Consider the following 27,681-nt stretch of genomic DNA (forward strand, 5'->3'; position numbering starts at 1 on the left):
GTAAATTGATTGAAAGGCTGTCGGTTACATGACTGATGTTTTCAATCAAATACTTTTAGAAAGGTTTTACTATTGGAATATTGAAATAAAGCACTGAATAGAAGGAAACCCACATGAACTTCACTTCAAAACATAAGAGTGGAATCTAGTAAAGTGAGAAAGTATGATCTAAGTACCATATATTCCAAAATGTAAGGCTATGCCCTATTTTTCTCAAAGAAAAGGCAATAAGAAGATTATGTATATACCATTACTATGTGCCAGGCCCTGTTCTAAGCACTTGCATATATATTAGCTCATTTAATTCTGACAACAATCTTATGAAGTAGGTATCATTACGACCATTTTAGATAGAGGGAAACTAAGACACTGAAAAGTTAAGTGATTTGCACCAAGATCATACAGCGAAAAGGTGGCTGACAGAGATCCCAGCCCTGGAGGTCCACCTCTGGAGCACACACATTTAAGCATTAAACTTCAGTGTATTTCTTAATTTATGAGTTGACTTGAAACTCTCATGGATTTTGATGAAATGGCCAAATGGCTGCTCATATCAATTTACTAATGTAGTTTCTCATACCAATTTCAAAATTACACAGAAAATATTCATCTAAAATAATTCTTCACTCTCACTTTAAACTAATCTTTAAAATGTTTATGGTAATATCCAGTACTTATAATTTTGAGATATGTGTATCCAGGAATCATTATTAAATCTGTGTAAAACGTAAAACTTCATTTACTCCTTTATATCAATTTTATCACGTGACCTTATAAGCATTCCAAGTTAGCACTGCTTCAGGTCATTTCAGCTTTATGTTCCTTATTGAAAAGAACTTTTTTGTATTACAAAAAAAAAGGTAAAATAAATTGAGAGAACCTTATAACAGATGAAAGCAACTCCTTTTCTAGTAGTTAAATTTTGCAGAAATAAAACCTTGCCTTATTTATCATTTCCCTAACATTTGACAATCAGAAAAAAATTTATGCACACACATACACAGTTAGTTAATGATATAAGCCTGTCAATTAATTTCATCACCTTAAAGAAAGACACCCGGCATACTGAGAGCAGTTCTATAATTAATATCAGAACAACTGAAAGTTTGTCGTCTGAAAGAAGGTTGTATTTTTTCAAAATGAAAATGTTTATCTGGGACCTAAAACAAAACAATCCAAACTATTTATATAATTTTCCACAGAAATATTGAGGTTGTTGATTAATATATGTATAGCCAAATGAAATGTACTCATGCCTATGAAGAAACACAATTTTATGATGGTTTTCAAGTGACAGCCACTCCATTCTCACTTCAAACACACACACAGAGCATATAATCCCTTTTCCTTTTCAATTTGTTGTTTGCAACTGTCAATAACCACTGACCTGAAAAGCACACATTTCTATGAGGGATACCAAAATAATTCTTAGATCACTCAGTCCAAGAAATTTTCAATAAAATACATGGTAACTGTTGGCACTGAGTCAAGTAATTTAAAAATCATCTTCTAGGTAGCATTTCACCTATTTAAATCCCGAACTCCTTTGTATGTTTTCTCTTCATGTTAGTAATAATTACCGCCGTTATTCCGGGGACATGTACTATGTAATGAGCAATGTGCTGAATATTCGATGTCTGTTTGTTCTAATACTTACAAAGAGCCCAGATGCGGCATTTAATTGCTGAAGTAAGAGAAGCTCAAACAGCTCCAGTGCTTTGTCCACCAGTTACAAGCTCCAAAATTTATACCCTTCTTACTTTGGACCCTGACTTTATTTATTATTTGAGGCCATATTCTCACCTAATCTTTGCACCTGTCTTCTGTCTCATTTAAACAGTAAATGCCTTAAGGAAATCTTACACTAAAATAACCATAGCTTCATTTTCTAATGGGAAAAACAATTCAATAAATATATTTTTTAGCAAAATTTATGACTACCTATATGGTAATACTGATAATATTCTACAGTTACTAAAACTTGAGTTGTCAGTCTCTTGTTTTCCAGGACCAAGTGGGATTTGTGCTATGGAAGTAACAGTCCCTGGAGAGGGTGGGAGCTGCTGGCAATATCAGAAGACAGTTTCTATGACCAATTAGACAACACCTCTGATGAGGTCCAAAGGGACTGCCCTTCATTATCCCCACTGTACAAATGCTCAAGGGAGTATGGAGCTAGGGAAAAGCATGTTTAAAGTCAAGGAAAAAAATATTCCTATGGGATCCATGGAGGATCCTAAGCTGCCTTCTTTTTGAACAAAAATAAACAGTTGGTTTGGGGAGAAAGCCTCACACAGAATTAAAAACATTAACCTGCAAGTAATTTTTTTTTTAACTCTTTTTTTTTTTTAAAGATTTTATTTTTTCCTTTTTCTCCCCAAAGCCCCCCAGTACATAGTTGTATATTCTTCGTTGTGGATCCTTCTAGTTGTGGCATGTGGGACGCTGCCTCAGCGTGGTCTGATGAGCAGTGCCATGTCCGCGCCCAGGATTCGAACTAACGAAACATTGGGCCACCTGCAGCGGAGCGCGCGAACTTAACCACTCGGCCACGGGGCCAGCCCCAACCTGCAAGTAATTTTTAAGTCTTTAAAAGCTGTAAAAGACCTTACATCCAAACACAAATGTACTTAGGTCTCTACAATAAAATACCATAAAATGGCCAAGACTGGCTAGTTATTGACCAATGTCCTCCTCTTCCAGTGAACACAGCTGGATCACATTTCCCAATCTCCCTTACAGTTACATCTGTGACAATATAATGGAGTTCAAGCCTTTGGAGAATGAACAAACAGAAGTGATACATGCCAGTTTTACACCCTACTTGTAAAAATCTTGCACAAACCCACCATGATCTTTCCCCTTGCATCAAGAGAGTCTCTGTCGGAAGACAATAGAAGCTTTGTGTTGAAGCTTAGCCAACCAAGCCACAAAATGGAGGGGCCTGGATCCCTGAATCACTGCTTAGAGAAGAACTGTCCACCCATCAAGAGTACTTGCTTTGGATTTTACGCAAAGGAAAAATAAACTTCTGTGTTTCAACCATTATGTTTTGTCTGGTTTGGTACAACGGCCAGCATTATCTTAACTCATACAAACACTATGATCATTTTTGTGACCTATTTGTGAAAAATCCTCCACAATGAAATTCTAAATTCCTTAAGGTGAAGTAGTTTGGGCTCTGATGACATTCTGACCTCAGAGTATTGTGTGCAATTTGGATAAAATAAATATTAGATTTCCTTTACTTATTCACTCAGACACATTTATTAAAAATCCACTTTACCAGTATGCAAGGCACTGTTCCAGGTTTTCTAAATATAGCAGTAAGATAAACTCCCTGCTGTCATGGATCTTACAACTAGTAAGTGGAGAAAAATAATAAAAGGATAATGAAGAAAATTGTCAAGTAGTGACAAATAGTATATCCAGCAAAGATTAAGAGAGACTGATTTGGCCTTGGCATGTTTCAGGCATAGACAGGTGAGTACATGCTCTGACAAGATCAGAGGGAATCAGGACAGAGATATTCTATGGTGAAATCATGAAGGAAAGCTGTGGTAATGATTTTGGATTTTACTCTGAGTGAGCTGGGAAGCCAGTGGGGGTTTTGAACACTCACAATGGTTTGCATCATGAAATTAAAACTTTTTCTAAAGTTTTTAATGTGAATATGTATTATTTTTGTTATAACAAAAATTTAATAGTAATTCCACATAAATCAAATAGAAAAAGATGTTTATTACAACTTGTATCAAGAGATCATCAACAAAAAAGGGCATCATAGCTTATTTTGATGGATGTACCATGGGTAGCGACTCAACTGTGAAGCCGTGTCTGTTATTGTTTATGAGTATATTGGCTATATAATGTTATTTACTGAGAAATCCCATCCCATTCCTCTTATATATGTGTGAAACACACACATAAAGGAAACTACCTTATTTTTAAATGACATCTCAGATCTTACCTCTAATAGGTCATTTCTAGATTTCCTTCAAATGCTACCACAACTGCTGCTTTTTCTAAGTATTACACCTTAGCTAGACAATACTCTTTAAATCAAAAAATAATTATATGTTATCCCTCTTAAGTTACTAACAAAAATAGTAGTAATAGTAGGTATTAATTTTATGTGTATAGTACATCAGTTTTTACTTTTACTTCAATGATAAAGATACTCATTTTAGCATTTATTTCCAAGGACTTCAAAGATAAGACATTTAACATTTATTTTCAAGGGCTTTATGTGTCAACTCTGGCACACCAGATAACTTTATCACTTTAGCTCTGTCTGAATGGCACTATGGGAGAACTGACTGAATATTTGGGGTGCATTCCTCATTGCCCAGGGCCAGCAGAAATATATACTGCATAAACTGCAAGACGTCTAATAGATTTTTCTTTTCCATTTGCCTTCATCTTGCCTTTTTTTTTTTGTTGTTTAGACTGGTAAACTTTAGACACCATATCATCAAATGAATAGTGTGAATTACTAAGACACAGTCAAGCACACATTACCTCATAAGAAGACTCCTTCCTAATACCCTCACTTCTGTCAATGCTCCAGCATTTTTCATGACCTTCTCAGTCATCTGCAAAGATTTATTTACATAATCAATTGAGCAACTCTCTTAGAAAGGACATCCTTCCTAAATTAATACCAACATTTAGTATTCTATCACTCTATTAAGCTTTTACTTTCCTTAAACTTCAACTACTCTCTCTGAACTTTTCTGTTACGTGTGTACGTGTATACATATTAATTTATTATCCCAAGTTTAAATCAGGGAAATAGAATAGCATTAATCAAAATACACTTAGGGAACCTTATGACAGGTTTAATATAATCAGTGGTGTCATTAGTGTGTGCATGTGCACACACACATGCAAATACTAATAACTTGAAAGTATCTTTAGATATAAACAGTTTAACTTCCATAACCTAGAAGTTACATAGCCTTAATTCATGTTCAGCAAAAACAAGAACTTACAAAATTAACCAAACTCCCACTCTGTGTTGGGAACACTCTGATACGGGATTTATAAACATCATCCCACTTCACTCCAATACACTGCCATTGTCCTATCTTGCTTCTTGCAACAATCTATTTCCCTTTCAATCTCTTCTCCATGTTGCAGCCAGAGTAAAACTTTTAAAAGATAATACAAAAGTACACACCTGATCATGTCAATCCCCTGCCAAAAATCTTTTAGTGGACTCTCTTTACCTTCAGGAAAAAGTTTACACTCCTCACCACTGCACCCATTATCTTCTCCTTTTGATCTTTTCACAACCTCTCTGCCTCTCATTCTCTGTACTAGATACACAAACTATTCATGATTATTTAAAATGTCACACTCTGTATCTCTCTCCTGGATCTTTGTTATGCCCTCCTCCTAGAACAACACTTTCACCCCAGGGCTAGGTAATTCTCTGAACTCTTCTCCTGGAGTTAGAAGTGCTCGTAAGATGTTCCTGTGGCACCTAGAATGTTGCCTGTCACAGAACTTAACCAGACTTTACAGTAGTTGCTGACTTAACAGTCCAAAGCTTTGTCTAGATGAGTTCAAAAGGAAATATCTGCCTTTTTCATCACTCTTTCCCTTGCTTCAAACAAAGTGCCTAAAATATAGTCCGTACTTAATACAAACACAAATCATTGAACTACAAACCCTCGTTTAGAGTTGAGGATGCTGAGGTTGAGAGAAATTGAACAAAGGCTGTCTGATCTCAATGTTCTCTCCCTTTCCAATTCTATATTCACCCCTTTTCCACCAGCGTTTACAGGTAGGATTGCCAGAATAAAATGAAAAGACATAGGAGAAGGATGAAATTATACTAAACCTAGGCTAACAGTAACTATACTTAGCAATATATTTAGTTTGGATTTCCTAGAAATCAGGACAAAAAGTTAAGGACAAAACTTCTAGATTCAAAAATTTTTGACTTCCTATCTATAGATTCCAACAGAGAAGCCTAGAAAATGAAGAGTTTTTGAATGCTACTCAGAATTCTAAGATTCATTCATCTACTTAATTATTTAACAAGTATTTATTCACCTACTTCAATGAGCCAGGCGTTGTTACAGGAGCTAGTTATATGGCAATGCTTGGCATTGGCAAAGTCCCTGCTCCCTGGAATTTACACTTCTGGAGGCAAGAGGGGCTTGAGAGTGGAAGGGGAAAGAAGAGATAACTAACAAGAAATAAAATAAATATAGATATCAGTAAGTACCATAAAGACAATACTAAAAAACAAGGGTAATGTAATGGACAGTGATGGTTGGGAATGGAGAGGCTATTTTAGATGGGGCAACCTCGGAAGGCTGCTCTGAGAAAATAGCATTTGAGATGAGAGAGGAATAAATACAAAGGATCCAGCAAAGCAAAGATCTGGGGGAGAGCTTTACAGACGGAAGGAATATCAAGGGCAAAGGCCCTAGGTGGGAAGAACCTAGGAATATTCAAGAAACAGAAAGGAGTTCAAGGTGACTGGAGGGTAGAGAGTGAGAATGGTTGAGGGAGAAAGTGGTACAAATGAGGTCAGAGTAATACAAACTAATCCTACTAAAAAGTAGGCTTTTTAAGTGCAATAGGAAGCCACAGGCCTTTTTAAACAGGCAATTAACAAGATCCAGTTATGTTTTAGATCATTCTTTCAGAGGCATTGGGGAGGGAGAATGGATTCTAAAGGATTAGAATGGAAGTGGGAAGAGAAGTTAGGATGGAGTGAGGCATCCCATCTGGACTACAGCAAACAAACTTAAAAATGTCATTTCAAAACCTAACCTGATGATACTTAGAGGGGCTTCTATAATTAACTGTTCAACTTATTCAAAAGATAAAAATTCTATCTACTTAAAGTACCATAAAGGTGATTAGTTATGTGTCACTGATTGCTATAATACTTTAGTAATTAGTTCTGGCCTCTTAGAAGTTATATGGGTGCCTAACCAAATTTCCAAGGAACAAGGGGTCAGATTATAAAAATACTCACATTATTATAGAATAACAATTTATTAAATATCCTAATCAAAATATATACTTATTTTGACCACGTCCCTAACCAGAGATTAGCATTAGGATAATATGAAATTCTAGAAAGAAGATATGGCTAGTTCCAAACTGTCTGTATGACTCAAGAAAATCATTTTAATTCCTTGCAGTTCAATTTCCTCACTAGTGTAGAACAGATATAACAAAGTCTGTCCTACCCACCTCACAAGAGAGTTGTGAGAATGAATGGAGGACAGATGTGAAAGAATTCTAGTAATACAAAACATTATGCAAATGCAAGTTTTTGTATAAAAGTACAATGATAGATCTGGAAGGATTTTTAGGGATTCATTTAGCAAAATATCCTTATTTCACAATTGTGGGATCTGATGTCAAGAAAGGTGAACTAGCTATGGCACTGCTAAAACGAGAATCCAGATCCTACTTTTATGTAATAGAAAAAAAATTAATTTGAATAATTTACAAGTTTCCTACAACATTATTGTAGCGCTAATACTTTAAATAAGTATTCTGAAGAAAACAAAAATACTAAAAGGGAAAAGTAATTTGGAATTCATTAATGATTTATTATATTATATAAACCAAAATTAACATAGGATTAATTTTAACCTCAATTCTATGATATATATATATTAAAACAATGACTGCTCTTAGAGAAGCATATAACTTTCATAATGGTACATGATCAAGGTCCCATCACTTAAAGCCACAAGCAAGTACCTTTACCTGCTTTTTGGCGCTGAATTATATTAAAAGCCTTCAAAGATAGCTTGATCTTCAATATAATCCATAGTAATATTCTTTCTAAGTAAAATGTCTGAGTGTCCAAAACTTCATATCATCCAAAATTCCTAAGCAGCTTATATCAGAAACTTTTTGCTGCTTAGGTGAATAATATTTATTTCCATATTCTATGCAAATGCTAAAAAATCACATGACTTATTATAACAAAATTCTGATCTAAACAATGTTAATCTTAATTTTTCATTAGGATTGCTAATGTAAATATTCAGTGGTTGATGTTTGCTGGCTCCTTATTGCCTTCAGTCTTTATAGCCTATTCAGTTTCATCTAAGTTTGTCTAACCACAGGAAAAAAAATCTTCCCAAGGTAAAATAATTAACTACTAATTCTAAACTTAATGACATTTGCCTATATCTGAATTTTTGTACTTTTTATTAATTTATCTCTCACACATTTAGTAAGTATTTATTAAATGGCTCTTTCATGTTAAGGATATCCTAGGCAGTCCAGATAAACTGCTGAATCTAACAGATGAGGTCCCTACTCTCATGAGGCTTACATTTCAATGGGGAAAGACATAACATAAACAACAACAAAAAGTAAAAACATAACAACAAGAACAAGAAAAACATAATAATAAATTCTTGGCAGAGAATTAAAATACTATGATGTAATAGAAATGCCTGAGTGGCTACTTTGGCTGGACCTGCCAGGAGACCTTCCTATACCTGAGATCTGAGAGTCAAGGAGTCAGCTGGATCAAGATCACAAGAGATTGAATTCTGGCAAAACAACTAGTCGAAAGACTCCATGGCTTGGTCTGTTAAGTGAACAAAAGGAAGGTCAAGGCAGCTGACATGGAGAGGACAGGAAGGAGAGTAGTACAAGATGAGGTAAGAAGAGCAAGCCTGAGCTAGTTCATGCGTGGCTTTGTAGGGAGTGTAGATTTTATTCCAAATGCAATAGGCAGCTACTGAAGAGTGTTAAAAGAAATGAAATGGTCTGATTTATATTTTATAAGATAAATTGGGCTGCTATGTAAAGAATGGTGTGGAGAAGGGCAAGATTAAAAATAAGGGGAACACTAGGAGTCAACTGGAACAGTCCAAGTAAGAAGATGACGGTAGCTTCAACCAGGATGATAATAATGGAGATGGAGACAAGAGCATGAATTCATGACAAGTAGGGCAGAATAAACAAGACTTGCTGAAGAATATGAAGTTTTGGGCAACCTGAAGAACCAAAGATAATTCACAGGTCTGGGGCTTCAAAATCTTAATAGATGGTAATGCCAATGATAGTGAGATGAGGAAACCTGGAGGACCGTAAGAGTTTGTTGCCTATTTGGTTGACTGGTCAGTTGGTTGTTTGGGTTTATATTTTTGGTGGTGGCTGGAAGAACACTCAGGAGTTATGTTTTGGCCATGTCAAATCTGAGATGACAACATCCACATCAAGATATCTAGTGAGCAACTGAATATACGGCCTTGAATTTTATTATAATCAGCCAAGGGGTGTCTGATTTGGGGGGACAAACTTCGTAAAACTTTTCACCTTTTCATTAAGTACTCACATGTTGATACATACAAAAATAAAAAATGGCGATCAAGATAATTATGATGATGAGCAAGAGGATATTTTGATCCATACTGTGATAGAGTAAGGATTCCTGAAATCAGTAAACGGATGGAGTACTGAGAGATAAGAGGTCTCAAGTTTTCTGTCCATTTTGAGCTAAACTATTAATATAAAAGTGTTAGATATATATAGCAAAAAAAAAAAAGGAGCCCCACAGGAATGTAAAATATGAATTCATTGACATTGTAAAGTAAAGTTGGCTTAAACATCTGGAATTTCCCTCATAGAATCTTTTAAGGAATTTGAGAAATACCTAGTGCCTCCTCCAAATGTATAAACCTAATAAGAGTTCAGGTGCGTTATGAACTTTGCTAGATGTTTGTCACTGGACTTAATGCACCTTTGTAAATAAAGTCTGTTCTTTAATACTTTCAATTTTATCAATAGGATTAACGAATCTCCTGAGATTGAAATCGTCCTCCTTTTACATCTTAACTCATAGAACTCAAAGATTAAAACCAAGAAAAAATAAATAGTATCCAAGACACTAATAAGAAAACACATCAAGCAAATAAGACATAAACTCTGATTTCTTGCATGTCCTCTTCCCTTGAAGGCCGTGGTCTGACATCTGTTATTCTCTGATACTTATAAACTACATATCTTCATATACGACTGAACAAGGCTTATTCCAAGGTATTCTACCAACTATGGAAAATTGGACAATGAGAAATATATTCCAATTATGAAAAACTGGAGAATAAAAAATTAAAAGTAATGGAGATGGAAAATAATCTCTAGTCAATGCAGAGAGAGTAAATTAAGGCATCTCTAACTCCAAAGTGAATAAGGGCTTTATATGGTGAAAGGAGGGGAAAGGGGATAAATTACACAATTGCCAAGAATTCTATATATTCCAGTTAATGATGGTTCAAATCTATGAGATATTTTGAAGTGAAAAGAAAAAGAAAAAAGATTTAATCACCTTTAAATCAGAAAAAGGGGGACAGGTGTCAATTTGAACACACACCTGAAAAGTCAGGCCTGAGGACAGAGTGCAAATGGCTGGCTGTGTTTGCAAGTGTGCGCACAGGTGTGCCAGTGGAGGGGGAGGGGGAAAGAGGGGAAAGCAAGGATCAACTACATTCTTAATATTACCAACCTAAATCCTCCCCAGGGTGGTTAGAGTCACCAGGTACCTTAGGAAAAAATCTTGAAGTTTCCAATCACACAATTCCTAAAGGGCTCCTCACGGTTTTGTGTGCAAGAAGTTTGTCTCAGTGTCTCCCTCTAAGTCAGTGATAAGACAAGAAAGCACTTGGCCTACAACACAGCATGTTTAGTTGATACGGTTAGTATGTTACTGTGTTAGAAGAAGATAAGTGCCTTCCTCACTTGATTTGGGGAAAACAATTCTGAAAGAACAAGGCGGGAGGTACTATGGGAAGTAAGAGAAGGAGACAATAAAGCCAGATTTAGGAGCTTTTATGCCACTTTAGAAACTTTAGCCTGAAGTTGGTCACTTTTTTAAGACTGAAATATAGATGATTTCACTGAGAAACAGACTAAATAAAATATGTTACACTTAGCATATAAGAATTTCAGTGCTAACACCTCTTTTGGCACAGATTCTCAATTTTTATTGCATGCAAATTTGGGGGGAAGGGAGAATGAACTCATGGCTTAAGAATCTGGCAACTGCTTGAATTTCACTGTAAAGAAGCATCATTAAGAAGCTAGGAATCTGAGTCACTTAATATCAGGCTTCAGCTAAATTCTTAAATGGTTACATAACACCACTAATTTTTAAGAACAAGAAAGGGTATTTTTTTTAAATGTCAGGGCTTTAGGATTCCTCTTACTGTTTTTCATACTACAAAAATGTCTTGTCTGACCCTTGCATATATATATATGTATTCCTTATTGCTGTTTTCTTGAAGAATGAAAGATCCTCACATCTTCTGATAGATGCCCATTATTAACCTGACTCTCCAAGATCACGTCTTTCTTCAGGTCAAGTAACTCATCACTCTGTGACAATGCTTCACGTTTACAAAATAAGGTAAAATATGAGGAATTCCACTGAGATAACTAAAATATCACTAAAATCCCAGTTGGTTCACACATTATCAAATAACTGAATTAAAAATTAAAAACCATGCTTGAAATCGGGATGCTTCACACCACACAGGTAACACATTTGAATGAATAAAAAAAGTTTTCACTCAAGCTTCGACATTTTGACAAGACACAGATATAAATTTCAAATTTTGGAAAATGAATAAAGAACATATGTTTACTTAATTTAAAAAATCTTTTGAACTTCCATATGAATAGTTTCCAAAAATTAGAGAAACAAATATATATGTTCTATGTTTATTATTAAGGAAAGTTACCCTTTTGTGAGAACAAGTGTCACAAACAACTAACACTAATTTGCTTAAGCTGTAAGAGCTTCTTTCCTCAGAATTTCAAAAGAGATGAAAAGAACCAGATAACAGAAGATATTATCGTAACTTAACACATAACACTATGTTCAGAGCAGCAAGAAAGCAAATAGCCATGTCCCTCTTACATGCTCAGCATTAAATTATCTTTCACAAAGCAAAAGGCATTTTTCTGACCGATAAAGCAATATGTACAGTTAAGAGGCATAGAACTCCCACATCCTGGCCTTAAATTGTTCTTCTTATAAGAAAGCAGCATTTATGAGCCCCATAATGACTATTTTAAATCCCCGGAATCACATCGCAGTAGAAAAACACTGTGTAGCATAATATATAACAGCATATTTAAATACGAACCCAAATTCCATGCTTCTATAATGGATATTAAGTTGTGAGCAAATCAAAGCATTTCTACCTTGATCATTTCTCTAAGCAAAGGTTAACTAAAAAGGCCAGCCTTAGGAAGAAATAGAATACATACCATGATATAGTCTCTTTCGTTAGAAAAGGCAAGAAGAACAGATTTAGATTAAGACTTGGTGTATAACAGCTGAAAGCATAGAATTTGTATCCACATAATGAACTGATGTCTCCTCTAAAGACGTCAGATTGCTGTTCAGCTAAACTATCTAAAAATACCTCCTTGCAAACACACACACACACGAAATGACTACAAAGACAGGTCTTACTAAGCAGCTCTACTTGCACAAAATCACTTAATAAGTGGGGAAAAATTTTAAAGTACTTAGGGAAAATTTAACAGGAATTTTTCATAGCAACTATGATCTTTTATAAGCTATTTTGAAAACCAGTACCAATTTGTAAAAAGTAGTTAATGAAGGATCTTAAAGCAAATCATAACTGATCTAAGATATCCAATAGAGGATCATGTTCTATGAACCTAAAATTAAATAAAGAAAAATAAATCTCTGAATCACTCTATTTAAAAACTATTCTATTTAAAAACCAAGAAAAGGGAAATTTTCTGGCTGGAAAAGCAGGAATCGAATTTATGGATGCCACTGTGTGCCAAACCCTGTGTCAGATATGTAATCCCTACAAATAACCTACAAAGTATGCACCATTAACAGCACTTCATAGACTAGAAAAATGGTTCAAAACATTTAAGTAATCTGCTCAATGTCACACAGCTACAAAGAAGAGGTAGGATTCCAACCACATAGTAATGACTCTAGAGCATTAAAATCTAACTGACATATCATCAATAACTGACATTCACATAGGCTCTACAGTTTGCAAAAAGATTCTGAAAATATTAACTTTTTATATTTTCCTTACTTGAACCTCAAGTTTTCCATCTGTAAAATGGGGAGAATCTCTCTTCACTCCTAGTATTTTGTTCATGATTAAAGAAAACAACATATGTAAAGTACTTAGTTAAAATAATTATAACTATTTCTGTAATCATTAATAATCTTCAAAACAATGTTGTGAGGAAGAACAGTATTATAATCATGATCTCCATTTTGAAGTGAGAAAACAGAAACTTTAAGAAGTTAAATGACTTGCCTAACAGTTGCACAGCGAGTCAACATCACAACTAGGACTCAAAGCAAGGTCTTCGTACATAAAGCATTTTATTGTTTTACTACACAAAAAACCTAGTTGGAATAGTTCGTTCCTATTACTATGGGGACAAGTTCACAGTTGGAATAAGAAGGATTTTGCTTTTAAATATCTCTATTCGCATGCTTGAAGATGATGTGCAATGAGTACTGTTAATAAGTGAGTTTTGCTACACTATGACATTTCAATATGCACCCCTTTTGCTCTGAGGCTCAGGGTAACATTTCAAAGCCACTCATTAACTTTATTATAAACCAATTGAAGGCAACATCTTTTCCCATAGCATCTTTGGATAACCCTTAAGGGAGCGAACAAAATAGAAAAAGAAGTAATGTATACATCCATTGCTAACAAAGCCAATACTTGACACACGACCTTGAAGGATGTTCTTTAATCCTGCCTACTACAATGCGCCGCCCATCGTCTTACTACAGAGAATGAAGACTGAACCCAGGGTCATTAGCACCGCCAAGAAAAGGCCATTCTTAATGCAAGGAGGACCAAAATCAAATGGATTTCAGGTCACTCTACTGTGGCCAGGTTAAAGTATATTTTAATACAGCTTTCTAAAAGGTATAATTATATTCAACAGTCCCAAGAATATGTGTTATAGTGGTGTAGGTTAACGAAATGCCAAAATTGTAATTAAGATGGACCTAATTATCATTCATTTTTCTGTATTTTAAATGGCTAAGACAATGTTGCTAAGTCTGGCTGAGAAAACTGTTTCATCTGGCTATATGCTAAAATTAGCTCCTTGTAAATTACTTATCTAACTGGAAACAAATTAAGAGATCAATCAGATCACCCAAACAATAAGTCAAAAACTGGATTCTTTTCTATATTCAAGTCTAAAAACAGAGTAACATGAAAGACCTCTGGAGAACCATACAGATGAGAAATCTCAGATGAGCATGGCGACCTTCTTGTTAAAGGTTAAATTAACTAGATAAAACTTTCATGTAAAGAGTTAAAGAGTAATTCTTCAATACAAAATTGTATCCTTGCAATTCTGGCCAAGCTTGAAGGGAAATAAAATATAATGCTTTTATTTCCGTCAAGATCAAGGTAGGGATGGTAGTTACTACATCACACATACGAAATCCCTTTGAAACTTACACTAAAGAAAATCAACTCTGAATGTAGGGGGAGGAATAATCTGTTCTCAAACTTTCTGATGAGAATTACAATCCACAGGACACACAGAAAACAACGAATTGGTCCATCCTTGCCACAATGTATTAGGAGCAAAGTTAAAGTATTTCATGCACCTTCCAAAAATAAATCTGCATGTGCACGTCAGGGCGCGCATGTGTGTGTACGCGCACACATGCAGGACAAGAAAAGACTGCCACTGGCTCCACCTTGTATTAGCTGTGTGACTTTGGGAAAGTTACTTTACCTCTCATGTCTGATTTCTTTGTGTATAAAAAGGACAACATACTTATATTGTGAGGATTAAATGAGATAATATAGGAAAAGAGTTTAGAACATTACCTAGAACATAGGAAGCCTTCAATTCTAGCTAATGACACTATTACTGTTGCTTTCTTTTACTCTAACACAAATTAGTTAACAGATGGCTGCCTGCTGAGATGAACCTATAGATGAAAAAAGTGAATTAACTTAAGGACATGTCATCCAGGCAAAGGGAAAACCTGACAGTCTCTGACCCTCTTGCTTGACAGATTCAATTATCCTTACCTCTTGGATAATGGAGTGTAAACAATATCTTTAAAAAACATAAGACTTGTGTTTAGTATGAGCCATGCATTACTCTAAGCACTTTATAGGTTTTACCTCATTTAATCTTCACACAACCCTATTATCTCCATTTTACAAGTGAGGATTCCAAGTAATAGGGAAGCTAAATGACTTAACCAGGGTGACACAAAGAGTGAGTAGTGAAGCCAGAATATTAATCCAAGTTCCTGGCTCCAGAGCCCTCCTCTGACCAACAGGCTACAGCTCTTACTGATCCCTTCTTTTCATGTAACTTTCTTCACAAAGCTTACAACTGGTCAGATTACAGTTTTCATTATCAGATGTATAAACTATTTCCTAAATTGGGTTATTTTTCTAGATAGGTTACAGGAAGCAGTTTCACTTTCTAAGTGAAATCCACCCCCCTCCTATACACTGCTGAGTTCTGAGAGTTCCTGAGGATCCCCAGGCAGTTATTTCAATATATTTCAGTATTCAGGTTCCTTTGGTGGTAGGAACAGTAGCATCACATAAATTACAAGAGTATGGTATTGAAACCAATATGAGAGCAGAGCATCTTCAACCCTGTTTTACCCTGGGCTTCTCAAATCCTGTAATCTAGCTCTTTTGGACGACTCTGCTATGCTGCTTAAAATCTCCAAAATCCATCTACCTGATATACCTTATTCCCTATGTCTACCCATATCCACCTGGTGGGCCACAGCTGCCCCGTGAACATTCCTCTGTTAAGCCCCATACATAACACTTAGTGCAGCTGTCAGCAGGTCTCTCCTGCTACTACTCTGTGAGCATCTCGAAGACAGAGGCCAAGTCTTATTCACAACCAAATAACCAAGATCAAACACAGAGCATATTGTCCTCAAACAAGGAAACTAGCAAGACTAATAGTATATCTAGTTCCACAACTATTTGCACACTGCTACTATTGTAACATACAAATGTTGTACTAAACACACAATTATACTAATGCGGCTAATACCACATAGTGTTGATTCTAAGATGCACAATTTCTGTTTTATTTTAACATCTTTGAAATCGGGATCCATCTTACAAAAAATGAAAAGAAAAAACTGGGTCATTTAAAGTAAGGTCAATCAATCAATGATGTCTTAGATTCGATGAGAAATGATATTTTCATTAAAATATATACAATCAAATTTTTAAGGAAAATAACCCCAGGGAATTCTTGATCCTTCCCACCTTCTAACACAGTGTAGTTAGAAGTGAGAAATGATTTAGTCAGCTATGTCTAGATCAATAGAGATGGTCTGACTCCTGGCTACCCTAAATGAAGACCGAAAATAAAGCCCGTACTTCAGAAACTTAACTCATGAACTTTATAATCCCACAGAGATACCCTGGCCACATCATACTTTGATTTCACTATATTCTACCGTTAATGGCTTTCTAATTATTACATGAATCTCAGCATTAGGTCAAAACTCTTTGACCTGACATTCAAAGGCTTCTATAGCCTCACCCCTCTCTTCTCATCAACCTATGTTCCTCCAGTTGCCCCTCCATCTCAGCTAAACTGATCTACTCATTGTCCCTTGATTGCAAATGAATGCTTTTGATTCAATGCTTTAGCTCATTCTGTTTGCCTTGCAAAAATTCCTCCCATTTCCTTTTTTCTTCACATCTTGTTTATGTCCTACCCTTACTTGTGGCATAGCTCAAGTCTTATTTCCTTCTTTTCAGACTAGTCAAATTACACGTGACACTCATGCCTGTGCACTGTTGCGTATTTTTTGTCCATACTGCTCACCCAGCATTTAAATATATGCTACTCCAACCAGATGTGAAATTTTCAAGCCATATTTTTAAATCTCTGTTACAGAAATCTGAAGAAGATCCACAAGAAAACATTCAAGATATATTGTTTCATTATTAATTTTCTCTTCTCAAAAGGCAAATAAGCAGAACATATAGCTTCAAAACAAAATGAAACTTCTCAGATGAAAAAAGCACAACGGTAATCCAAATAATGTTTTGTAATTTTTTTATTCCCAGGTATGGTTCATTTTTTACAATGATTTGAGATTGCTGCTGCACTAGTCAGTGGCTGTTCTTATGTAAAAACATATTTCTTTTCATCTATATGCTTTTAATATCAATATAGATTTACTTCTTTTCTGCTTAGTCACAAATTTAATAAATACTCAATTTATTTGACATTTTAATTCAGTGAACACTGAAGACACTTTTATTAAATGAGAACTACAATCTATAGTCTCCTCTCCTATTCAAAGATAGCACTTAAGTAGTCTTGCTCTAAGAAAAAACTGAGACATTTAAGTTATCCACATTTCTTTTTCTAGAGCAAAACAAACTTTTCATTTAATATCATCTAGAATCAACTTCTGTGACATTTGTTCTTCAAGAGACATTCTTTAAGTCTTATTTATATCAGGTTGTTGATTTTTTTCGGGGGGGGGGCAAAAAGAAAACAGGATAAGGAAGGGTAAAGAAATCTGGGAATATGACCAACTAAAAGGAGTGCAATGAAAAGATTTCAATGATAAAAGACATGAAAATACAGTGGAAAGGGAAGAAGAAAGAAATGTTGTCACAGGTGTTTATATTTTCTCTAGCTAAGCTATTTAAAAGTTCACTCTTTGTCTTTTGACACTTTAATATTGACTTCCCATATCTAAAAATTTTGTATAAACTTCAAGAAAAGCACAATGTTATGAATATAGAAAGCTTTATTAAAATCACACTGCATTCTTTCTCTCCCACATTTGAGATGGAATTCCAACACTAGCTGAAGAAGCTCTTAAGTAAATAACTTTTCCTTCAAAATTTAAAATATTATATATAATACATATATATTAATATATATTATAATACATGACAAACTTTAAAACTATAAAGTAGACAAAACAGCTTACGATAGAAGCTTCATAATAGTTAGAGTGTGTCTCTTAAATCAGATGTCCTTAGCCTGCATATTAGTTTTTGGGAGGGGGAATCTAGGACAAATTACATTACTAGATTTTATACTATGGTATATTATAAACATTTCCATAATAAGAGGATATGTACCAAAATGTTACCAATGGTTTTATCTGGGTAGTAAAATTGTGATTCTCTTTCTGTCCTTGTCTCTATTTTCTATTTTTTCCTCAATGAACATATAGCTATGTATTTTTTTAGTTATAAATTATGATGCACAAAAATTACCAACACAGACAAGCCACAGACTAAACTGCCACCTGAATAACTATAACACAAAACAGTGAAAATTAACTATTGCAAGGGTATCTCTTCTGAATAAAACAGTTTTAAAATATTTTTATGTTTAGGTAAATGTTATCCCTCAAGTAGTGTAATTTTCACATTCAATTGTTTCCACAAATGGAATTAATTTCAACAAGAAATAGGAAGCCTGATACATTCATATAATATGAATGTATTATAAAACACATTCATATTTTTAATTGCCATTTAAAATGAAGAAAAGTGTATTTTTGGGTTTTTGGTGAGGAAGATTGACCCTGAGCTAACATCCGTGCCAATCTTCCTCTATTTTGCATGTGGGATGCCACCACAGCATGGCTTGATGAGCTGTGTGTAGGTCCACACCCAGGATCTGAACCTGCAAACCCTGGGCCACTGAAGCAGAGCATGCAAACTTAACTACTATGCCACTGGGCTGGCCCTGAAAAGTGTATTTTTAAGGAAACAAGTCAGGGCAAAGAAAAAGTTAATTTCATCTTTCACATTTTCAATCACTGGAAACCCAGGGTACAAACTGTACTTATCACTCACCTTCTGCCAATCTTCCCCCACCCCCACCAACCCAGCCACTATAGGCCCAGTGACCATAGAATCCTTCTAAATCCTTATTGACAACTCTAAGCAATCTTATTTTTCACTAATATTAAGGGTACTATAAACTTCTCAGTTTCATAAAACCTAGAAAAACTATCTGCCACAATACTCCCACTTAACTCCAAATCTTTCTTGATTTACTGAGAAAAATTTTAGAAAGAGTACTTTCACTTGCTAAACATACTTCAAAGAGTAAAAAATATCTAGTTGAATACATTCTTTTTTTCTAGGAGAACAGAAGCAATCAAAAGATTAAAATTCTATAGGTTTTTTACTGTTTCCTTGTCTTCTTTTATTATGAAAGGTGTGAAGCTGTGTACTGGCACTTAAAATTAGTGAAATGTTGACCTATTGGAAATAATCCATAATAAGGTGCCTGCATTGTAATCTTTATTTTTGAGATCTTATATAGGGTGGTAAGAAAATATTTATCACAAGAGATAGGGCATATATTCCTGAAAATTAGCCTTTACTGATAAAGTAAACTAGGCAGAATCTTAAGTTCTAGCTTTTTCCATATGCCTAAATTAGAAATGCAATTATGGATTAATTATATTTATACAAACACACATATATGCATGAAATATGTGCATGTATATCTATGTTGACAGAGAAAGAGACAGGTATGTTCCATTTAATAATCAAACCAAGTCAATATTATAAACATCCAATGTATTTCTCTAGAGCTCCCTAAAGAAGAATATGAACCTTAATTGAAAGGAGTTTTTCAGACTGTCACTTTATCTATCAACAAATCTAAGGTAATCCATGTCTAAGATGTCTCTGAGAACAGCCTTTATAATGAACATGCAGTATAAGTTATAAAAGAGGATCTGGTGTGTTGATATGGAATGAGGAGATTTGAATCATATGAGGAATATCTATACAGTGACAAAGTACAAAGGCAACACAGGTTAGAGATTGACTGATAAGTTATGCAGATACAACACATATCATAGACTATGGAATTAAATAAGACTAATCATTACATATCATACACACACTATATATATAGAGAGAGAGAGAGAGAGAGAGAGAATACAACATAACTAATATAAAAGGCCTAAGCTAGAGGTTCAATTAAGAAGAAGAAATGGCAGAGGTTCACAATTGACTAGTTCTATGTGGCAAAGGTGTTTCTATCCCAACAGGAAAGGTGGGGCAGGGACCAAGAGCTTAAGGGGACTACCTGTGTGATATAATATGTAGAGGGACATGTTGCTTCTGTGAGTGTGCTTTGTTATATCATCTCTTTGTGTGTTTTAGAGTATAAATGTGTATTTATGTTCTCTCATATGTCTTTGTACAAGCTTCTTATCTTATCTATGTTCTAAAAAATAGGTACTATTCTATTTAACCCCTTCTGTGTAATACCTAAGACAGGACTAACAGCACTAGAATTTTAATACTGTAAATGGACATAATCGCAAGCATGTGTCAGGTCTCCAAAAATAAAAAGCACTTCTTAATGATGAAGAAAAATAAAGAGGTCAGAGAGAGCAAAGATCTTAGACAAGGAAATTAACAGAGATCTTGAGGACACATTTACAAACTTTCATTTAAATTACACACATGTACACACACACTTGCACAGCTATATCTAATCTACATCTATGTAGATCCTGACATTAATTCTTGTTTTTAAAATCCTTTTTTTTTAAAAAAAAAAAAAGCTCATAACCAAACCATAATCCAAGTAAAATATATAGATAATGACAAAAGAGGTTATTTGATCTAATCAGGACAAGTTTTCAAAAGTTTAGAAAAGATTGCTATAGACATGACAGTAATGTTATCCCTTTTTTTCTTTTTACTATGCACATAAAGGAAGCAATAAAAAAGTAGTTCATTAAGGACTTAAAAATAATTTCTACATGACTATTATTAAGCATAGGAAAATGAAGAAAACTGAAACATCACTCTGGAAGGATTCTTAACAGATTACCTGAATAAAATATTTAAGAATGTGGTCAGGCCTAAAATCAAGGAAATGGACTAAAGAAATTTCAAGTTATATTTCAGGGATAATTATACCTATATGACCAAATTGATAGCGCATTTATTTGGTGCATATTTCAGTGTTTCAAACATATAAAATATGTTTTAAATGAAAAACTATGATTGGTGATCTTTCCATGATTAAATAGTTAAAGGAGAAGAAATAATTGAGCTTCTAATGATGCATTTCGAGCATTCTCTTTTTTTTTTAAGTTGATCATTCTCTTTTTCACTAATCTTAATTGATTTTATTTTTATGTAGTCTGTTTTTAAATGGATCATTACTAAACAATATTTAAAAGCACGGATGTGAAGTATGCTTCTTCTTTTGACTAAAAGTAAGGATTTTTCTTTAATGTCCTATGAGATAAAGCTTTTTTCAATCTCATACATATAAGTAGTGTATGTAATGCATTGGCAAATTTCTAAAATACATTTTTTCACTTCTAACAGGGTAAAAAGATCTATTATTTGTTGTCAGAGTTTCTTGGCCCAAATCCAAGGCAAGACAACCTTGTCCTTGAGTAAAACAATAGGATACTCCTTCCTCTCAGGCCTCTCTGCTAGCTAGCACGGTGGAAAACCTCCCCAACCTCCCCAAGAGATAAGTTTATTTCATCTCAGGAGATATAGCTGTCATAATAGACAAAATAAAGATCAGATAAAGAAAAGGTGGAGTCTTATCCCAAAAGAGGCATCACCTAACAGCTATAATTAATCTTGGTTTTATTTTCTACATCGCCAAGGAAAATCTATCAATCAAATTATATTAAAAAAGACACTCTACCCAATGTTTACAGACAAGGTCAAATTGTCATGGTAGGATAAAAGCAATTTTTAAAAAACTGAGTTTTCTTAAATCTGTTCTAGTTAAAGAAAGGAAGTGGGGGTGGGGGTGGGGGAGGAGGAGGTAGTTACACTTCTTTGCTGGATCTTCAAATTATAGTCATTAATTTGTCAGTATCCTAACATCTTCTTCTCTGTCACCTGTATTGAACTATTTATTCTCCCTAACACAATCCATTCCAATAGTGATGATCTCATTAAATTTCCTCATAACCTTCTGATTCCTCATATCCTTCTACATCTTCCTGCCTTGGACCCTCACATGTTATTCTTCCGTCCTAGAAAAGCCTTCTCTATACGGCACTCTCAATAGTTCATACATAGTTTTGAATTGCAACCATATCCTTATGGTATGAAGAAGGAGGAGAATTCACTCAAGATATGATCTCTCATCTAAGTGTAAAGACCAAACCAATTTATAAGCACCAATTAGAAGAATTAATAAAATTAACAATCACCTATTAAGTGGCACTAAATCATTAATCAGAGAAAGCAGAGATGAATATGAAGAGACAAGGAGCAAATGAAAGTCAAGCAAGGAGCAGCGCAAGCTGAGAAATGAGAAAAGAAAATGAGCCTGAAGTGTCTGTAATCAGACCATCTTGTCCTAAATTTTAAAAATCATAGTTGAGGAAAAAATATGTTCCTTAGGAAGATAATGCAGATTATAGAGGGTCTTGGTGACCAGTAGGAATTTAGACATACAGTTAAGCTATATTACATCCTTCTTGGTTAAGAGGCTTATGAAATGATGAAATTGATATTTATGGCTACAAACGAGAGATGACCAGCATGCACTTCAGAGAGGTGATCATTAACTGAAGTTGGGCTCCATGATAGATGCAGACTTCACCAAAGCAGAAAGGGAGACAAAACAGCAAGACTAAGTGCTTCCAATAGAGCACAAGTGGCCAAGGTCAGGCTACCAGAAGTTACAAAGGGAACAGACAGAAGAAGTTGAGGCATCAAGTTTGTGTTTAAAAAGCTAAGCTTCAAAATGAGAAAGTACTTGGTAGGGCCAAACACAGAAAAGCAGAAGGAGAAAAGGGATTGGGCTAATGGCATCTGTTCTTGATCAACCCAACCCAAGTCTCAAGATTACATCAAAAAAGATAGACTCATTATTGATTGCATTTTTCACTAAATAACCTTATACAACTATTTTTATAATTCAGAAATTGATAAATAATAATGTACACCTGAAATTACAGTTATAAACCATTATAATCTCAATAAAATTACTTACAAAAGAAAAAAACTATTTTTATAAAATAGTTCTGATCATGATATTGTTATTCCTTTACATTAACAGTGCTTGGAATGTCACCCATACCAGGAAAAACAGAGTAGCAAGAGAAAAATCAAGCTTTTTTTTCAAGTCATGTATTCCACTAGCTAATACCAGCTCTCATAATTATACAATCTACACACGTAATTTAGATTAAATTTGGCCGGGTAAGGAGTAGTAGTATAGGTTTGTGGTTAAAGCAGGGCTACGAAATCAGATGAACCTGAGTTCCAGTGATGACTCCACCACTTACTAGTCCTTGGAAAAAACTGATTTTTTTTTTAAAGATTGGCACCTGAGCTAACATCTGTTGCCAATCTTCCTCTTTTTTTATTCTTCTCCCCAAAGCCCTCAGTACATAGTCGTATATTCTAGTTGTAGGTCCTTCTGGCTCTGCTATGTGGGACACCACCTCAGCATGGATTGATGAGCAGTGTGTAGGTCCATGCCCAGGATCTGAACCGGCAAAACCCTGAGCCACTGAAGCGAAAAACGCAAACTTAACCACTCAGCCATGGGGCCAGCCCCAGAAGAAACTATTTTTTAACCTTGCTAAAGCCTTAGTTTCATCAATCATCTCTTAAGAGGTGATAATACAGCTTTCTTTAGAGGGTTGTTGTAATAATTAAGTCAGACAATATGGAATATAGTGCCTGTCATACAATAAGTGCTCAATTGCTATTTATTCCCTACATTTAAGTAAGACACTTTCTTACGTATACAACTTTTTAAAATTATTTAATCTTGACTAAAGTTTCATTTATTATAAGTACAGCACCCTACATATATCAATACTTTCCATAAAAATGTACAACTGGAAAATAGATTATCAGTTTGATAGTATCAAGTTGATTTGTTTTAAATGGTTCATTTTAAGAATTTACCAAGTTTCAAAGTCATCCTATATTGCAGAACTTCCAAAAGCACACTTAAGGGATACTATTCCCATGAGACAATCTGAGCTAGGCAAAAAAGGGAGAGGCAGGTGAAAAACAAAACAGGTGGTAAATAGAGTAATGAAACCTTTAATGTTATCCCAAGGTTTTCCCCAACTTACCGAGCCTATAGAATTGTTTTCAGTTAACATCTATTAACAATCCATACAACAAGTTTTCCACAGTAGTCTTTTGAATAATGCAGTTTTATAATACATTCTTAACATGTTAATAATCTCCTTTTATTTTCAAAATTTACAAAATCACAAGGTTCCTCTGAAGGGTAACTGAAACCATTAGATGACTATGAGAACACAGGCCAGCGCTGGGTGCATTTTTGCTGACACATGGATTTTCATCTCAGTGTCATCAACTGACCATATATAATGGGGAGGGGGAGGCGATGTGATAAAACATAGAACATTTACTAGTTTAAAGGCTTAAATGAGACTTCATTAACCCAAAATTCAGTTAAATGAGCAGTTCAACAGTATTTATTGTACACCTATGTGACAGCAACTGAGATATGCACTGAGCTAGACAGAAAATGAACAAAGAATAAAAACCCATAAGATCTGAAAGAGTCTGACAAAGCAGAATAACTGAGTTTACTGCTTGTGCCCAACCATAGCTTAAACAAATGCCCCTAATTTAGTTTTTGCTTTTTAGTATCTCACTCCCTTCTGCAGTCAAAGAAGCAAAGCCATTTAAAAAGTCACAAAGTTTTTGAAGAAGCAAAAACGGAAGTACTTGTGAATTTACCTAAATTTTACTCTTTTAAAATTAGCTCTGACATTATTCCAAAAAGCCTCATAGGTCAAAAGAGGGGCATTCTTACTCATTTTTCCTCAACAACTGTTTACTGAGTCATCTATTATGTGACAGCCAGAGTAATTATTCTCCTATTCAACTCCTTGCATATAATTAAAATTTTAAAGGTTTGCTCATTAAACAGCAAAGTCTAGATAACCAAAGGACTCATCAACAAGTATATAGCAAGATCTTGATATCATAAGCTGCCAACTCTACTGCGTATGATGCTCGGGGATGGCAAATTCTAGTATTCCAATTTGTAACAAAAGTATCAGGAAATGCCACTCACATGTTTTCTAGAAATTGCTTGATTCAAAGCTATCTTACAGCTAGTGTTACTTTTGTCATAGCTTTACCCTAAATTTCAGTAAAATATAAAGCACTTGTCAGGAAACAAGCTTACAGAATAGGATACTGGGCACTCTATACGCACTATTTGGTGTTATCTGTCCCAACTGCTCTTGTTTTCACAACTCTAGTAATATTGTTTCCCCCTCCACCAGTAAATAGTTTTAGCAATTTTCTCTGTTCATTAAAATTATATTATTATTAATTTAAACACCCTCCTCCCTTCATTTTGAGAAAGGATATATGAAAAAGGTAAACAAGAAGCCTGTGGTTTAAACTTTGCTTCTAAGGTTCCACAAGTCAGTTTAAGTAACACCTTCACTTTTACCTGACAAAATCATGACTACAGAGGAGCTTTACTTCAAAGGTCCTGTTAACAAAATCAAACTATAGTGGAACTTCTCTATAACAACCTTTCTTATTAGTAAAATTAAGTATAAGGTTGGTCTTTTTCTGGATCTGATCCGAAGAGATTTCATTAGTGAGGTACCACAAGGATCTCATTATGAGGAGGCTGGGCTCTAAGCACAGCACCATATCACGCTTCCAATACACTTCCTGCCTTAAGGACATCCCAAGGTTCACTAGCAAAGTGAGATAATGCCTTAAGAGTCACTTCATCTAAGAAAGTCTCTTGGATTTAGTTAATAATTTTGTTCATAATGAAGAACAAAACCAAATTATAACGATAAATCTAAGCATCTAATATTCTAAATTCATGGCCTTCTGTCTATAAATTTTCAAAGCCTTGGCAATTTATCTCCATTTTTTAAGTTTAACATCTTATCCTTTTAGAATACATAAAAGATAATTCCTCCACCCTAATATAATACCTGCTAGATGCTAGGATGTAAAAAGAGACATTTCAAAAGTACTTAGACTACTATATAAGCTGCCTAAATTTATGCGTTTTCATTTTGGGGATGTAAAATATATATATATATATATATAAAACATGAATTAGTGTGATGACAGAAAACTTCTAACGTGGTGGTTGCTATAAAAGTAGCACTGTGAGAACTCGAATTCCTGTAACAGGAGGCTCAGATTTGGTGTTAACCATAGAAAAGTATTTCTCACAAACTGCAGTAGCTGCCTGTGGGATTTCAGCATGACAAATGCATAGCTGACTCATGGGATCAATTATAAAGAAGTAAGACTTGTGGCATTAAAAAATATATCCTGTGTTTTCATCACCTATTAATATAGGTTAAGAAGTCAGATGAGCCCCACTGATTGTTTTATTACCAAATCGATAACCAAAGCTCTCCCTCCCTCCCTCGAACCTATGTGTGAATTCCTTACTACAGATGCCCGTTCCCAGTAACCTTTTTCATGAGCTTTCATTAAATTCAACTATAAAAACATTTTTTAAAAACTATTTGAGTATTAAGTTAAAGCTGAATTGTCAAGCTTTAATTTCTGATGATAAAAATCAGCTGTCCAATATTTCTCAATGTTCGTGATTTTGCTTTAAATGAATTGTTGGTCTTGTTTAAAATTTTTTTTAAATCACAACAAAATTAGAAGAACAAGCCAGTTTTAACTTACCCTCCCTCCTCCAAGCAGACCATTATACCCTCTAAAAAACCTGTTTTTCCTGAAGAGAAACAGCAATAATTCCCATTTTAAAGCAGTTCTCTATGACGTGCTGTTGAAGCACAAGCAGCATTTGCAATACTTACTGAATGCTTCTCCTGCTGGCCCATAACTCCATGGTTAGCTGGGATTGCTAGTGGTTTCATAATGAAGAAACATATGCTGAACTGAATTTACACATCATGTACCAATCTCTCATGGATGGCAAGTCACCCTCTACAGCATTAAATTAAAAAAGAAAAAGAAAAAAAAAAGAGGGAGGAGGAAACCAAGCTGCAGCTTAAAGTGTCACTACTGGTAAGCTTAAAAAACCCCTCACACTTGTAGACCAGAAAAGGAATCCGAACAACGGTGTTCGTCTCCATTTTTATAACATTGAAACTCTAACCATCTTAGGCTATGACAAGACCGAGGAAACCTTTTACAGCTCTCAGTCTTCCAAGAGAACAAGATCATTTCTGAGATTGAAGAACAAGAGGCAAAAGAAAAGGAGGAAAAAAAAAAGCTAAAATGGCTGACTGCACACAGACTCCCCTCAAAAAGGCTTAATACAGAATTATATTAGTCAGGGTGGTATAAGAACCAGTCTCTAGCATTCAGCCAAGCATTGTTAATACTCTTGTTTCATTTGCAATCACATATACGGACCCCTCCAACCAAGAAAAAAGAAAAAGAAAGAAAAAATCAGGGCAGAGCGTGTGAATCGGGACCTCCTCCCTAGCTGCTAATGATGCTGACAGAGTGGTGACCAGTGATCTCTGTCCCACTCCACTCACCAAGTTTGCACAATTAATCTTAGCAGCATGACACTGATGGACATTTAATTTAATGATGTCTGTCCCTCACACTCAACACAAGCATGACTGCTAGCAAGAGAGTCACTAACAGAAACACAGCACATGCACACACACAATCT

The 27,681-nt window shown here is 34.8% G+C and overlaps 1 protein-coding gene across 25 annotated transcripts in view; it reads right to left on the minus strand.

The window, feature by feature from the left end:
- The window catches only part of RAPGEF2 (Rap guanine nucleotide exchange factor 2), a 244,967-nt gene that overhangs the window by 55,914 nt on the left and 161,372 nt on the right, over positions 1 to 27,681 (minus strand). For 2 of the 25 annotated variants that reach the window (XM_070261440.1, XM_070261438.1), the window contains exon 1: positions 12,271 to 12,407. The exons of 19 other annotated variants lie outside the window; for them this stretch is intronic. In XM_070261440.1, the coding sequence (XP_070117541.1) occupies positions 12,271 to 12,273 (3 nt within the window). In that variant the 5' untranslated portion in view covers positions 12,274 to 12,407. Of the gene's footprint in view, positions 1 to 12,270; positions 12,408 to 26,851; positions 27,658 to 27,681 lie in introns of those variants that run through there. 4 more of the 25 variants (XM_023636373.2, XM_023636376.2, XM_023636375.2 and 1 more) reach the window with 4 other exon arrangements.

The sequence above is a fragment of the Equus caballus genome, chromosome 2, assembly GCF_041296265.1.
Source record: "Equus caballus isolate H_3958 breed thoroughbred chromosome 2, TB-T2T, whole genome shotgun sequence".
Lineage (NCBI taxonomy): Eukaryota > Metazoa > Chordata > Mammalia > Perissodactyla > Equidae > Equus > Equus caballus.